A 16,545-nucleotide genomic window follows, 5' to 3' on the forward strand; every position below is an offset into this window, starting at 1 on the left:
TCTTTAGTCTCATTAATAACAATAAAACAATTTAGCATGGTGGAAGTATGTGGCATGTCCAAGTTTTGTTACATCAGTTGTTTTCTGTAGATATAGGTAAAACAGCACAGAGTGACATGAATGATTTTATTAAAGTTACTTACAAAGTTAAAAATTTGAAACTTAGCCAAAATGAAGTTGAAATTTTACAATAAAAGTAGTATTTAAAGTATAAATCAACTGAGATTTATTTCTTCCATCATTTTCTGGGGCAGATAAATATTTTTTTGAGTAATCAGTCACTTCAAATGCAAGTCTCCATGCTTAGGATCTGAGCATCCATTTTGGTATATATCAGTGAGAGTGTTTTATTCAAAGTAGCAAAAAGCTGAAGGATATTCCAGACAGGAAGAAAATATCTTAAATTTGTTCCTCATCACCTGAGGGCATAGTATGTATACGTTTGAAGTAGGTACACCTCAAGGGTTTGGGGCAAATATTTTCTATCTTAAGCTACCTTGCAGTAAGGGAAAATGGTGTTGCGCAAACGTCACTTGGGCTGAGTAACAACTGAAAGAAAAAATTACTCAGGAACCAAATGCAACTAAATGCAAAGTAGTGTATCTCTTGTTACAATTATTTTATTGCTTTGATTGCCATCTGAGGTATTGCTCAGTAACCAAATTCTCTTCTAGAAAACAGTGATTCTCTGATTTCAAGGTGATGCAGTATTTCTATCACTGGGGTTGATAAGGTGTTCAGTGAAACATTCTGCAGACATGTCAAGTACTGGCTAGTATTTATGAAAAACGGGCTGTTCTCTAAGTCATTAACACTAAGAGTACGTTCTTGCAGAAACTGAGATGTCTTCACCAAATGATGTCAGTATGGAAGAGATACTGCTGGAAGACAATGAGCAAGACAGCATAGAATACAGGATCCTCATGGTCTATGCCCAGCGGAAGTTGCCAGCCAGCAAATATAAGAAACTTCTGAAAAATGAGGCAAATGTGCTGAAAACATCATCCTTAACCAGGAGTGAAGGGGAGATCCACCATCAGAGGAATAAAAGTGGGCCAAGCCAAACATCAGAATTGCAGCATGGTGCAAAGAAACAGAAAAGCAAGAAGCAACCTGTGGGGGGAGACTTAACAACAAAGAGCTCAACAGACTCTGGTAGATCTTATCGCTGTGAGGCCTCCGGAGTCTGGAGACAGGGCTAAGGTGTAAACAGAACACTCTTTTGTATGCACAGCTAATGTGGTCACTTCTGGGACAGTTAAGCAACCCTTTGTTTGTTATCTACGTTGTTGTGAAGAACTTAAGGATAATTAACCGTGAGTGGATTTACTGCTTAGGAGTGAAGGATATATAAGGTGTGTGTAAAACCCAATAAAAAAAGACTTGCTATTCTGATGCCACACTGACTGAGGGAATTCTGTAACGGGACCAAGTGCCGACAGCAACCCAAACAAAAATTCTTGTCAAGATATTGTCTGCCTTTATTCTGCAGCAGAGCAGAGCAGAAAAATCCCACAAAAACATGTGCACCCAAAAGTCGAATGGAAGATTTCTCCAATTCTGATACCTGCACTGAGAGCCATCAAAAAAAGGAGTTATCAGGAGCAAAGTATGTCTTAGTTCTTTCCTTTGCTGTCTGTCCTTAATTTTTTCCCTAAATAGCTTAAATGATTTATGAATTGCTCATCTTGTGCTGCTGGTTTCCAGTTAGGATATCAGATTGCCAGATAGATCATCAGTAGTGCTTGCACATGAGATTCATGCTTGTGACTGTCTTTTTTGGTTTTTCTTCATATGAAGATAAATATCATGCAATTGTCCAGGTTGCTTTTTATGAGCATTGGCTTTTTATTTTCATACCTGTGAAAATGTGAAATACTGGACAGACTGCAAATCTCCACACTAAAATCGAGGAAAAGAGATTTTTTTGAAGGCCTTTTCAAAGAGTTTTATCATGGGATATATGTTCCACAATGGAGACTGAAGTGCTAGGCTTTCGTTGTAGCTGTGGTGCCAAGCAATCAGAAGCAGCCAGCCTCAATTAGGGAGCAGTCCATGTCTCTGGGCTGCCTCTTGTGATCCCACTGTGTATCAGAAACCGCAAAGTCTTCCACAGTTATATAAATCTACTTTACTTGTTATTATCACTGCCACAGGACTCCTCTCAAGTACAGATCCTGACTGAAGAGACAGGTTTAACAATAACGTCTTATCTGAGGCTTGGCTGGGCTGGGGGGTTAATAGGGTTTTGAGGAGGGCATTTTCCATATCAGGTGTGAACCTGCCCTTCCATGTACTGGAATAAGAATTAGTGGTGGTAGTTATACATTTGAAACTTAGTGATCAGTTCACATGCATATCTTCTACCCTGGCCCCAAAGTCAGCCCCACATAAGGTGCTACACTGTAGGCAATGAGATTTTGCCCTTTCTGCTCTGGAAAATGACTTGTACCTTAACTTTTCATGAAAGACTGAGAGAGGATGGTGAAGTATCTGCATTAAATAGCCATATACAGTGTATGATATATAGCCATATTGTATACAGGTGTTTGTCTGAGTTGTCCCAGTGTGATCCTGATGGCTCACTGACCCCTTGGTGTCACAGCAGTTGGTCTCTTACTTCACTGCATGTAAAAATTTTCCTAAAAATTATTTTCCACTGACTTCTCCAGCCTAACACTCCATTCTTGACCTGTTTAGCTGCCCTGGACCAGATCCAAAGCCACCAAAGGCTCATAATTCTCCCTGCTGCCAAACCCCACAGCATCTCCCAATAATGAGTCACTGCATCAGCCCAGTACCTTTTTGCTAGGGGGAGATGGCCATAACCTTCCATCATCTTGATCCAGATATCACACTCAGCTGTGTTGATTTTTATTTCCATTTCATTTTACATTGCCAAGGAAAGCTCTCAAGGGTTTTGATGATCCCTCCAACTCATGACCATGGTCTCTGCAGGTGGCAGTGAGACCTCAGTGACACCTCACCATGCTCCGTGTTAACCTCTCTGGAGCGGGTGTCTGGCCTCTGATCCATGTCATAAATTAGACAGTTAAGCCAAATTATAGAAAAGTATTTATTAATTCGAGTAAGCAAAAACACAAGCAAAGAACAGCGCTGGGCACCCTGGGAGTCGCAGAGTCACGACTCCTCAAAAAGGCGCAACCCGCCACCAGCCGCTTTTTATTTTTATAGTCTCTCAGTTCTGGTTGTTGAGGCTTCCGGGGTGCTTGTTTGGCGTCTGCAGTTGTACTTTCCCATTGCTAGATGTCATCGCAACCTTCCTCTTACTGGGTTGGTTTGCTTTATTTAGGATGGAGAGGCGAAGTGGCGAGACAGAATGTTCGAGTTTTCACAAGGACAGTTACTAGACCTAGACGTTTACATTCTCTTCAGGGGGTTCAGGATGTTTATATTTCCCCCCCTTCGTCAGGCTAGTAGTACTTTCCTTCACAATGGACAAACAGTCTCACATTCACACTTTATCACAATCAACAAATAGTTTTACATTTTACTACAATGAACAAACATAAACATTCCCACATTTTTATCACAATCCAGATGTGAACTATTGTTGAGCAGATTGCTGGTCTTATTTCTAAAACATTATTTTTTATAACTTGCACTGCTGGCAGCTGCCAAACACACTTGGCCAGGCCATTCTGCAGCAAGTAGAGGTTCTCTGGGGGATCACATGCCTGAAGAGAGCCGGTTCTGTTTAAAAGAAATCATCTTCTTAGGTTTCTGAAGACATAGTCATACACTGTCACAAACGGCCCACTCATCTTCCTAGAACTTTAGTGGCTCTGTATGCGAATGGGGGGAAGGAAATGTCCGGGGGTTGATTCATCACCCTGGAAATGCAGTTTTCATTGTCTGCATTAGCACCTCACAACAAACTCTGCCTGTGGATTTGATAAGTGTTTTCGGTCAGACCACAGCTGAGCTTGTCTTGCTGTCTGCCAGTCGCATTAAAGCTGTCACTAAGGTGAGATCACTCTTGCATCCCCAGCTCAATGAGGCTCACTGTGAAGACAAGTGCCTTCCAGATGAAGCAAGTCTTACAATAATTCCTGTTGCTCCTTGGGCTGTGGCAGGAACCCCAGCAGAATACCCCTGGTGAGGGATGACAGTGAGAGTCACCAACAAGGTCAACATGCTGGGTGGATGAAGCCAGTCTGGCTGCTGGGTGATGAATTCTAGCAGTACTTATGCCTTCGTAACACAACAGTGTTGAGGACATGAGAAGCTTCTGCGCTAGAGGTGCCTCTGAAGGGAAGCCTGGTTCTCCTTTACTTAGAGTTAACCTGAGGGAACAAGGAAGAGAGCATTCAAATACATCACCCTTCTGGAATCCAGGCGCTGAATCTCTGGGCAATTTCACCCTCATAATAAGGTCTGTGATTCACAGTCCCATTTCTTAATATATGTTGTGCTTCTGAGTTGCAAGGATTTATGCTAGTGGGCAATGCTCACACTTTCTTCCATTTGGTCTATGTATAATTAGTTGCTGTTCAAATATTAGAGAGGGGTGGAAATATGTTGTGCTCTAAATTATTACCAGCTGATCTCAGGAAACAACAAAAGACCCAGCAATGGAAGATGTATCTCTTGGTATCCTCTGGGCACTTCCACCTCAGCAAACATATAAACAAGTAAATCTCTGAATCATTTCTGGGAAAGATTAATAACCTTAATTATTTCCCACCCTTCTTCCCAACCAGGTGAAAAAGCAGATGTCAACCACATTGTAGACAAACTCTCCAAGCTTGTTACTACCACGTCTCAGCCATCTCCTTCAAATGTGACATTCAAGATGCTTGTGCTTACCCAGGCTCTGGAACAAGATGGCAGAGATACTGCTGATGAAAATGAGGGTGAAGTAAATGGTAAGGGGGAAGAATTTCAAGCTCATAGGCAGTAGATCAGATTGGTGTTGCAGAGCAAGGCATTTTCTCCAGGAATGGTGAAACACTTGGAAGTTCTGCGGTAAGATGCTGTGAAGGGGGAAGTTTACTCTGCTGATTCGTGCCCTGTTTCCCATATTTCAAGGACATCTTTTGCTACTTGCTACTGCAGTTAAAGGAAACATCCTTAAAAATTCAGGCAGGTGTGACATGCAAAAGGAGAATGGCAGCAAAGTGACACAAGGTGCCAGAGCAGTGCTAAGAGTGGCAGGGTTGGGGAAAAAACAGTTCACTAGGGCTTTAAGGCCGAAAACCTGCTACTGGGACAATGATGTCAGTCTTCAGTGAGGGGACAACACTGACCAGAAACCTCTGTTAAATGTCTGAACTGCCCGTCTTCCATGGCATCTGCAGAAGTTTGCAGTTAGTGCAAGCTTCCTCAGGATTTCTGGTTGCAAGAGGGAGCCTGTCGTAGTTACATTTTCTGTAATTCATTAAACCCAGAGTTTGTTCTAATGAGTTGCAGAAAGTGCAATTGGTAATGAAGAGGGGACCTCTTCCCCTTATTTTAAGTCCATATTCTTGGGCTTCTGCTAGCTGCTGCTTTGTGAGCCATACCTCAAAGCACTCAGGGCTGGCAGTGGGATGCTAAAGCTCCTTCCAAGGTTCTTAAATGGAGCAAAACATCATGCAGAGAAAAAGCATTGCCTACTCCATGCAGATTAGAACAGTGAGATTCTAGAGCCTGGATACCCAACTCTGTGAATTTGCCACAAAATAGCATCTCTTCATGATTAAGTAACACAAAGACTTTGCCATGATTTGTTCTCTGGACCCTATTGGAAGGCAGCAATATTTATGTCAACTCTTTTCTTTTACAGATGAAGAAAAGACTATACAAACAATAGTCGCACTGTTAAGAAAATCAGGGAATCAGCTAGAAAAAAAGGTAAATGCTTCTGCTTTCAGGAGATACATAGGCTACAGAGAGAAATTACACTTTTGGTGGGAGTTAATGTTTTGTAGCCCTCCTCTCTGTCTCTGTCTTGAACCTCTCTTTGCACCATTTGGGGCTTTCTGAATCCTTCACCATTCATTCTGAAATCTTAATCTTAAAACCAGAAGAGTTACTTGCCTCAATCCCGTTGAGTTTTGTAGGACTTTGGGCACTTGACTGACTCTGAGAACCTCTTGTGCTTGCATTAAATTTGACGTACATGTTGTTCTCAGTGGAGGAGGAGAAAACCTACAGCTTTAGGAATTGCTATATAGAAAGGGAAATAAGTCTTCTTAGTGCATTTTGAAAGCTCTTCTCAGAAGCTATACAAGAACCCTTGCATGTGTCCATTAGTAGGAGTATTTTCTCTATTAAAAATACAGGTATTTGTCTTCTTAATGCCCTTCTTTAGCTGCCCTTTCTCCCATGACTGAGCAAATGGGACTTAGGACAGCACGTGCTGATAGCATTTCTCCTCACCTTACCTTCAATGTCATCCTCCCTCTGCCCATGTACTCCCATATGCCCTCACCTACAGGTGAGGTGACATATCAATGTCACACTTGTTTTGCTTTCTCTCTCTCTGCTTCTCTCATGCAAACCCCAAAAACTTTAAAGGTTTTTTTTTTGAGACAAAAATATAGAGCCACCTCCAGACCCTGAAGGAACAGCTTTGCAGTGAGGTGCAGGGTTTGTGTGTCACCTCTTGCATTCAACACCACAATTAGCTTGTATTGCATATATGATCTAGATATGCTCTCCTTTCTAAGTAGAACAGAGAAAGCAATTACAACAGAAGTGGCACAATCCTTATTCTTATTTTCAGTTCAAAAAGGACAGGAATTTCTACCAGCGTTTTGAAGATATGCTGTCCTATGCCTTCTTCGAGAGGATCACCAATTTATTCCTGGAGAATGTCTGAGCAGGTTCAACAAACAAGACAGAAGACCAGTTACAATTCACCAGAGTTGCCTTTGCACTGGAAATTGCCGCCAGACTTACTGCTGTGGACAATCATCCTACGAACCTGGTCATGCGCTTTGGATTGAAGTACCTCCAAGAACACTTCAGTCTCTGGATTCATGACCATGGGGGCTGGGTAAGAGTTCTGCCTCCCTTGACTCATGCATGATCTAGCAGTACCATACTTCCACAGAACTAGCAAGGGCCAGATGCAAATCAAACCTAAAAGTTATTCCTTAACACAGTGTGTACTTATGCTATGGATTTCCTTGCCACAATACATCTTCCATGCTGCAAGCTGTTTATTTACATTGATCCAAAAATCAATAGGAGACAGTCATGGAGAGCTGCTCAGTGTAACACAATACTCCTGGCACAGACAGACTCTCCACCACAAATAGCTGAAGACTAGAAAAACATCAGGAATCTTCACCACACGCTTGATATAATCTACTTCCTAAAGTCTAAAGTTGGTGAGTTCTGGGGGCAGCACAGCAGTTCAGCACTTCATACAGTCTGCCCTTATGGTATGTTGTATATTCACCTCTCTATACGCAAGAGCATCTGTTTATCTTCATATCCCAATTTCAAAATCAACTGTGGAAAGTGCTTTTTGCCAGCAGTGGTGCACAGCCGCTGCCCTTTGTAGCTTGTTTACCTACCTTGTTGAGAGGCAAGTGATCCTAGTAGATCTGTGCTTCATGAAGTACTGTAAAGTATATGTCCATTGGAATAGACAGCATGTGAGTTCAGGAAATTCAACTGGCAAACCTAAGGACTGACCTCAGCAGATTTGAAACTAGGATCACAGTCATCATTGCTTTTAAAATTTAAATTTTCTTTCTCTATTATAGGACAAGGTGCTGAGTTCACTGGATAAAGAAGTAGAATAGTTGTGACTGAGTTCATTCTTCAGAGTGCCTGAGCATTCAGTTAAGGAACATGCAGAATCTTACTCCAACTTGATGCCAGTGGCTATGTATTTTTATTTTTCACATGGAATGTCTGACCGTTGCGTTTCTAAGTCTGATGGGTACAATAGGACTTTCTAAAAGTAGGTATTGATGTGTTTTTTTAGTGGATACGAAGGCACTTCCAAATTCCCTGGAGCACTCAGCCCCATGGACAGTGATTTCAGGTACCATTCTGAGTAGAGATGCTTGCCACTACTCCTACAGGTGTATGTTAAAATGAAAATGGGAGGAAAAGAAGGGTGTGCAGTTGGGAACCACTGGACTCAATAAACCATCAACTAGTCAAGACTTATGCTGCCAATTATGTGTGGTTCATAGTGGTATCACCTGTTACCAGTCCCATGGTGCCTTGTTAGTAGGTGTATCTATGTGCTACTGTCAGTCTTTCCTCTCTCTCTCTTTCCCTGGTTAGATTCTCCAAAGTTTTGATGCCATCTTACAATTCTGAAAGGGGCTAAGTAAGGTTAATGGGAGCTATTTGCTCCAGTGCCTTCCTCATTCCTCCAAGACAATAGACTTTATCTACCTTCAGATGTTCTTAATTTGAGTTCTTTTGTTATAAACCTCTTCAAAGCATAATGCAATAGATGTTGACTTCTACATCGTTATTTTTTTCTACCAAAGTGGAAAATACAAACATGGTGAGAGATTTGTTATCCAAGAAATTTAAAACTTAAACCTACTGTGTAAGTGTTTCTCGTTATTGAAAAGAAGCTCAATGTTATGTTTAATCTCAGGGATTGCTCAGTAAACAGAACTGTACTTTCAGCCATTGAAGATGAATGACCTCATTAGAGTTCCTGAACCTCTAGGTTTGGCAGAGGGAGGAATAACAGCTTGTCATTTAGAGCAGAGATGTGTTCCAGTTAAACTATTCATGATTTTAAGTCTTGATTTGTGGCCCATTTAGTGATGACTTTTGGATTTCCATCCCCTGCAAATCCTCAGTGGATGGAGAGGGAACTTGGAACAACTGCTGACGCTGTATCATCATGGTGTTGCTCCTGTGATTTTCCAGTACAAAGAGTTAATATTTCCTGAAAATACTCTCTGCTCCTCAGTAAGATGATCTCCTACTACAAGTACTCATTCTGTCTGTACAAGTATGTTAGCTGTTGAAATTGCATGAGGAACTTACTAACAAATTATGAATTTGAATGAAAGTGATTAAAAGCATCTTAATTGAGTGTGTAAAATACACAATATCATAAAAGATGAAGCATTTTTCTAATAAACCTTTAACTTTCAACTTATGTGTAGCAAGCTGTTGCTGTTTGGACAAGTATATGTGAAACAAGACAGAGATGATGAAGTGAGCTATTTTTCCCTACTTCAGAGTCCTTGGGAAACACGTGATATATCTCTAGACTGTAACTCTAGGATTTTCTTAGTTGTTAAGAATATTCAGTCTTTTTGGTCACTTCAGATGTCCCAAAATGGGGGTGGGGTAGGCGGCAGTGTAATTTGGGGAGAGAGACAAGCACTTACCCGGAAGCACATACTGTTATTTTTCTAAGGAGAAAAACATCCTTCTCTTTGTCTGACACCTTTTCCCAATGAAAAGAGTTGTGTGGTGTTGTGCCCTTCCTCACACTAGAGGCTGTTGTTTTATTTATTATAAATTTGATTGGTTTCCAAAGCAAGCTTATTTGCTAGGCATTGGCACTGAAGAAGTAGAAGTGAATCCACTTTAATTACAGGCAGACCAGACTTGGTCTTCTGGCACACACCAGTTTGCCACTTGTCAGATGCTAGCCTGTGGAAGTCCCTGTTTAATTTTTTTTTTTTTTTTTTTTTGCTTAAATAACAGTCTGCTGTTTAGAAAGGTGAATATTTTGCATTTGTGAATGTGATTTTTAAGCTGAAGGTTTAACAGCTCTGAACTCACACTTGCCTCTCCTTCCCAGTCTGGTACCTCAGGGCCAGTTTCATGCCAAGAATGAAGCCAACAGCAAGACAGACAATCTGGGATGTGAATCTGAATCCTAGCCATCTAAGAAAAGATACTCAGCTGGTTTTTATTTTGCTCTGGGTAGTTCAGAGGAACTTCTTCAGTAGCAGTAGGGGCCAGCATAGATAACTAGCCAAGTGAGCTGTTTCTTATTTAGACAGTCTTACATTTATCATCCACAACAGTTAGATTTTAAGAGCAACCTTCTCCTTTTATGGTGGAGATCTGTGGTAACCTTCTTGCTGGAATGACGGTTTTGGTTTATTGTGGAAGCAGTCAGCAAGGCTGAGCACTGTTTTTGTCCCTGCTGCTGGCTGGTATTAATTAGCAAGATTCTACTACTGGCTCAACCAGTCTTGCCTTGTGTTCTTTTTTTAATCTGTGATGACTAAGCCAGTGGCAGACAAACGTGTGAGTTTGGGATGTGTATGGGAGTAGAGGGAATGTTGTGAAGGACAGTGCCTGTCCATGCCTTCATTTTACTTTAATGTCTCACAAGATATACTTCTTCCTGTATCACTGTAGGATCCTGTGGTGACAATCTGGGGTGTTACTGCAAAGACAGAGTGGTCTACTGTTAAAACAGATTGTTTCTTGGGACTTCTATTATAGAATCATAGAATCATAGAATGGTTTGGGTTGGAAGGGACAATTAAGACCACCTAGTTCCAAACCCCTTCTACATTTATCTAATTATATATTATATATCTATTATATCTATCTAAAAATATATATCTATTCTCTCTATATATAATATATACTATCTACTATCTATTATATATATCTAAGCTGTTTGTTCTATTGGCTAGCTCTATTTTAAAATGAGCTTATTTTACTGTGCACTGAGGTTTCAAAGACAGAGTTTTGCCCTCTGCAGGAAGTGCCATGATTTATTTCATCCTGCAGTTGCCATCTAGGCTGTGTAAAACTCAGCCGGTCCCCTGGGGCAGCCCATGTTAGTACCCAGGAGCTTCTGTTCCAACCTAACGCACCCTCCATGAGCCAGAGGTCTAACTGTAAGTGAAATCTGTCCCCGGTGCTGTTCCCAATGTTAAAGCACCAGAAAAGAGGATCCCACTGCCCATGTGTATAGACATTGTACAAATGGGCTATGCCCTTAATCCATTGAGTAAGCAGCAGGAGGTAGAAATGGCAGAATACAGCCTGGAGTCCTGGCCCCAAACTAAACATTCCACAGCTCCATTGCTTACCTTTGTTCCAGCAATCAGAGGAGGGATTTCTTTTGGCTCTCGGGAGCAGCTGGTAGAGCTGCAGTGCTGCTGCAGAACAGGCTGGTGAGGTATTAATTCTTCTTGCTGTATCACGTGGTCTCCATCCTTTCAGAACTGTCTCCTTTCTCTCCTTCCCACAGGAGAAGAGTGAACACATGCATTTCAGTAGACAGCAGGTTGACAGAAAGTGAATTGCAGTGAAATAATGAGGGGAATAGCCCAAGAGATACCACTGTCTGAAATGTCAATTTATGGTCTATGATTTGGCTGCTGCAAAGTCTCAAAACCTGGAAGAAGTTCAGGGTGAGAAGTTCACATCTGGGGTCCTGAAGTGAAGAGTGAGAAGTGAGCAGAAAACATTAAAGCCTCGCTTGCTCATTGTCTGCGGTATGCTTGCCAGTGGTAGCATAAACTCCAAGAGACAGAAATTGTAGAGAAGTTGCATAACACCTAGTGCAGCAGGTTGTGGGGTGGGTTAGGAGACGTCCTTGGGCTGGAACTACTGCAACTCATCTTCATCAACCAACAGAGAACTTTCCTACCGTGTCCCATGCCTTGCTCCACTACCTATCTGCTACAGCCAAAGCAAAAAGCTTTTTTGCTGGGCAGATGCACAAACAATGCATTTTCCTGCCTCGGGTGATGGAAACAATGAGTTGCAAAAAGATTTCTTGATGGAGTCAGCATCACTGCTGACTGATATGATTTCTATTTTGATTTTCAAGACAGCCTTCTCCTCATCTTCCTATCCCAGGGTCACCCTTGGCAGAAGTATGCAAAATCTTTTTGTCCTCTATACTCCCCCTGCTGCAAAGCCTGAAATGGTATACCCAGAGGTGTTGTATTCCTCAGGGGTCAGTACTGGGGACTGTTCTGTTCAATATCTTTATTGATAAGCCGGACAAGGGGATTGAGTGCACCCTCAGCAAGTTTGCAGAAGACACCAAGTTGATGCAAGTGTCGATCTACCTGAGCGTAGGAAGGCCCTCCAGAGGGATCCGGACAGGTTGGATCAATGGGCTGAGGCCAATTGTTAGCTTTAACTAGACCAAGTGCCGGGTCCTACACTTCAGTCACAACAACCCCATGCAGTGTTACAGGATTGGAACAGAATGGCTGGAAAGCTGCATAGCAGAAAGTTTGGAGGGGACCTAATCTAGTTCCAGCATCCCTGCTTTGAGGAAGGGGGATAGGTGGGATTGGAATTAGATTAAGCACTAAATCAGATTGCCCAGGGCCACCATCCAACCTGGCCTTGAACACCCCCATTGATGGGGCATGCACAGCTTCTCTGGGCAGTCTGTTCCAGCACCTTGCCACACTTTCAGTGAAAGATTTCTTCCTGATATCTATTCTAAATCTCCCTTCTTTTAATTTAAAACCTTTCCCCTTTCTCCTATCACTATTTATCCATGTAAAAGGTTGCTTTTCCTCACGCTTATAAGGTCCCTGTCTTCGCTGACAGCCATCTGAACGTGAGCCAGAGGTGTGCCCAGGTGGCCAAGAACGCCAATGGCATCCTGACTTGTATCAGAAACAGTGTTGCCAACAGGAACAGGGAGGTGACTTTCCCTCTGTACTCAGCACTGGTGAGGCCACACCTCAAGTACTCTGTTGAGTTTTGGGCCCCACACTACAAGAAAGACACTGAGGCCCTGGAGTGTGTTCAGAGAAGGGTGTCAACGGTTTACAGGTGTTTGGCCCGTATGGGGAACGAACCCGTGACCTTGGGGTTATCAGCACCACACTCTCGGTGACTCTGGTGGGACTCGAACCCACCTTGGGTGACAAAGCTGGTGAGCAGTCTGGAGCACAAGTCTTACGAGGAGAGACTGAGGGAACTGGGATTGTTTAATCTGGAGATGAGGAGACTCAGGGGAGATGTTATTGCTCTCTACAACTACACGAAGGGAGGCTGTGGTGAGGTGGACGTTGGCCTCTTTTCCCAGGTAACAGTGATAGAACTAGTGGTAATGGCTTAAAGTTATGCCAGAGGATGTTCATGCTAGGAACCTCCCCTGGCACAACAGTGTTAGGAAAAATTTCTTCTCAGAAAGAGTAGTGAGGTATTGGAACAGGCTGCCCAAGGAGGTGGTGGAGTCACCATCTCTGGAGGTATCCAAGAAACATGCAGATGTGTCACTTAGGGACATAGTTTAGTGTGCATGGTGGTGATGGGTTGTTGATTGGACTTGGACGATCCTAGAGGTCTTTTCCAACCTTAATGATTTCCTAATTCTGTGATGTGCTAGGTTGGTCCTGTTTCCTAGACAGTCAAGAGAAGTGGCATACCAAAAGGTTTTCAACCACTCAGACTAAGCACTCTGTATACAGTGGCAGAAATGTAGGCAAACATGAACATTTTTGTGCTAAACAAGGCCAGAAGGAAGTCTTTGGTGGTGCCAGCAGTGACTAAGTATTTGGTGTGGATGCTTGCCATGAAATTAAAATCTTCTGGTAGGTCAAGGCTCTAGAACCAGAGGCAGGGGCTGGACCATACAAGGATAAGGGAAAACTAAAGTAATGAGAAGCATCACAGTGCAGCCGTGCTTGTAAGCAATTGACTAAGAAGTCAATTAGGAATTGACTAATTAGTCAATTAGTAGGAGGTAAATGAAGGAAGTACTGCTTTCTAGTTTTATTTAGCACTAACCATCAGCAAAGATTTTCTGTGGCATATGGGATACAAGAATTGCTTCAGCCATTATCATCATTTTACTCATCGAAGAAAAGGTGGGAGTGGCTTTGTGGTGGACCTCCTCTATCAAAGATGCAGAAAGCCATTAGCAGCGGCCAAATATTGTGCTTTTCGTTGCCAATCCCAACATTAAAAAGCCCTGAGTTAGCTCCTCTAACTCCTCCAGAAGAACTCTGAAAGATTAACCCCCTCAGTTTTGAGCATTTATTATGGAAATACAGGACAGAATTCATCCTGGGTGGCTGTTGCTGTGCTCTACCAGCTCACAATGCAACTCATGAAGCTTGCTGACCAAGAGAGGTCCTGTGCAGGCCAAGCAATGAGGACTTGGCACCCATGTCAGCATCCCAGATTTAGCCACAAAAAGACACGAGTTAAAAACAACAGCAACAACAACAAAAGACTAAAAGTTTCAACATCTGATTCCAAACATCATGAAATGTGAGTGCGGATGGAAATGTTTCCCAGCCCAAATCTGCTCCTGTTCTGAGCCTGCAAGAGCTACACCAGCACCTGTCCCCGTGTCACTGGCCAGGGTACTGCAGCAGATAAGGTAACATCAGCTCTTGCTGCAACCTCAAGAAAACAAAGTTGGTCATCCAAGGCTTCACATGTGCTCTGCTGAGTCTTAGTGGGAAGCAATGTGTAAAAGTATTAGTGAGGGATAGTGAAGAGTTCAGTTCTGGGGTCAGCCCTCTGCTTTTAATTAAAGTGAGTGCAAGTTGGGAAAGACAATATCCCATTATTAAGTGGGTAGTGGCTGTCACATTGGATACAGTTCCTGCATTCAATTAAAGGAGGGAAATTAGCCTTTAGTGCCAGAAGAAAAACCAAAATGGGAGCCAGTCTGATGGACAAAAATTAAATGTGACACAGGAAGAATATATCATCCCACAAAAACGTTTGGAATACACTCTAGAAAGAAACTTCAAGAAATCTATTGAAATGCTTTGAAGGGGACTGACTCACAATCACTTTGAAGACTAAGTTTTCTATTTAGTCTCTGCTTTTGAAAACGGTTTTAGGATTCACAAACTGTATTTTCCTTTGGATGGGGGAACGCTAGAATGTCCATATACTCTTTGCTCTCTCAAATGCTACCAAGCAAAGCACTTATCCTCTTCATTTACCCCCGAGATCAGTGATACTCAGCATCTCATCCTGAGCAATGTTCTTGTACCCAGTAGCATGAAAAGCAAGCTCCTGGCAATTTTGGGTGGAGACCACTTTTTCTTGGACACAACAGTAGACATGTGAAGATACGTCCATGTGGACATGTAGATCAGGGTCCATGGTCTTTCATATGGGAAAAAGGAACAGGGAAATGTGAAAAACAAAGTAATTACTATCATTAAATGTCCCATTTCCCCCACTACTATTAATGGTTTTCAAAAGAATAGGTAGGAAAGCATCATTTTCTTTTATCTCCAAATACTCAAGAGCAAGCTGAAAATGACTATGGCAACAAATGTGCTGTTCACATTGTATTCATGTATGCACATGAGCTTGCCATTCCTTCTGGAGGACTTGGTACAGACCTTACCAAGCCTCTCAGCTCAAGAACAAGACAGCTAACTACCTTCTGGCCTCAAGGTCTCCCTTCCTAGCAGCCCACTCTACTACAGCACTGAGCATTTGGCTGTAGTTGTTCCCAAGACGACAAAAATGACAGTCATTCAGCTTCTTTATGTGCATACAGAAATAAAACCATACAGAAAATCAGAAATCCACTATGTCTGTGTTTTTTTCTTGACAAAAAAAAACCTACTACAAAAATAGTAGAGGCAGTTGCAATTACGAATAGGGACTTCCAAGTTCATATAAAAATGCAAAGAAATAAAAGATGTATCAGATTGCTGAATTTATTCTGTTTGGAAGAAAAAGATGTAGAAATCTTTAAATGTAATAGTAATAAGGCAGTTGTAGTACTGCATTAACACACACACAGAGAGGTAGGTTCTTACTCATGATGGTGCATGTGGAATTCAGTTCTCCCAGAGGACTTTCAGACTTACGAAGCACCTTTAGGAAGAAGGGTGGGATTTTCATATTTAATACTACCCTTACTAGTGTCTCTTTTTTATTTTTCCCCAGACTCCTATATTTCACAAAATAACACAAGAATAAAACAGTCCAGGGATCATTTCAAATATGAAGTGGCCTCATGGAATTATATCATAGAATCATAGAATAGCCTGGGTTTAAAAGGACCTCAAAAATCATCTAGTTTCTACTCCCCCGCTGAGTGCAGGGTTGCCAGCCACTAGACCAGGCTGCCCAGAGCCACATCCAGCCTTGCCTTGAATGCCTCCAGGGACAGGGCATCCACAACCTCCTTGGGCAACATGTTCCAGTGCATCACCACCCTCAGAGTGAAAAACTTCCTCATAATATCTATCCTAAATCTCCCCTGTCTCAGTTTAAAACCATTCCCCCTTGTCCTACCCGTATCCACCCTCATAAACTATCGTTCCTCCTCCTGTTCATATGCTCCCTTCAAGTATTGGAAGGCCACAATGAGGTCTCCCCGGAGCTTTCTCTTCTCCAAACTAAACAAGCCTGGCTCCCTCAACCTTTCCTCATAGGAGAGGTGCTCCAGCCCTCTGATCATCTTGGTGGCCCTCCTCTGAACTCGTTCCAAGAGCTCTGTGTCTTTCTTGTACTGGGGGCCCCAGGCCTGGACACAGTATTCCAGATGAGGCCTCACAAGAGTCAAGGAGAGGGGGATAATCACCTCCCTCTCCCTGCTGGCCACTCCTCTTTTAATGCAGCCCAGAACATAGCTGGCCTTCTGGGCTGCAAGCACACACTGCTGGCTCACGT

The 16,545-nt window shown here is 42.5% G+C and overlaps 1 protein-coding gene and 1 long non-coding RNA gene across 3 annotated transcripts; one reads left to right on the plus strand and one right to left on the minus strand.

Moving 5' to 3' along the window:
- On the plus strand, positions 646 to 7,760 carry BCL2L14 (BCL2 like 14). The gene is given in 7 exon segments (XM_021393487.1): positions 646 to 1,115; positions 1,443 to 1,586; positions 1,588 to 1,609; positions 4,725 to 4,889; positions 5,789 to 5,856; positions 6,731 to 7,003; positions 7,722 to 7,760. Coding segments are annotated over 7 exon segments (984 nt in total). The 5' UTR covers positions 646 to 842.
- Positions 3,059 to 16,016, minus strand: LOC110397352. 2 transcript variants are annotated; one of them, XR_002437722.1, is made up of 2 exons: positions 11,004 to 16,016; positions 3,059 to 6,171 (listed from the first exon to the last, which is right to left on the minus strand). It is a non-coding gene; the product is annotated as an uncharacterized LOC110397352 (long non-coding RNA). The 2 variants fall into 2 exon arrangements; XR_002437718.1 differs by having other exon boundaries at positions 3,059 to 10,345.

Source organism: Numida meleagris, chromosome 1 (assembly GCF_002078875.1).
Source record: "Numida meleagris isolate 19003 breed g44 Domestic line chromosome 1, NumMel1.0, whole genome shotgun sequence".
In the NCBI taxonomy this organism is placed as follows: Eukaryota; Metazoa; Chordata; class Aves; order Galliformes; family Numididae; genus Numida; species Numida meleagris.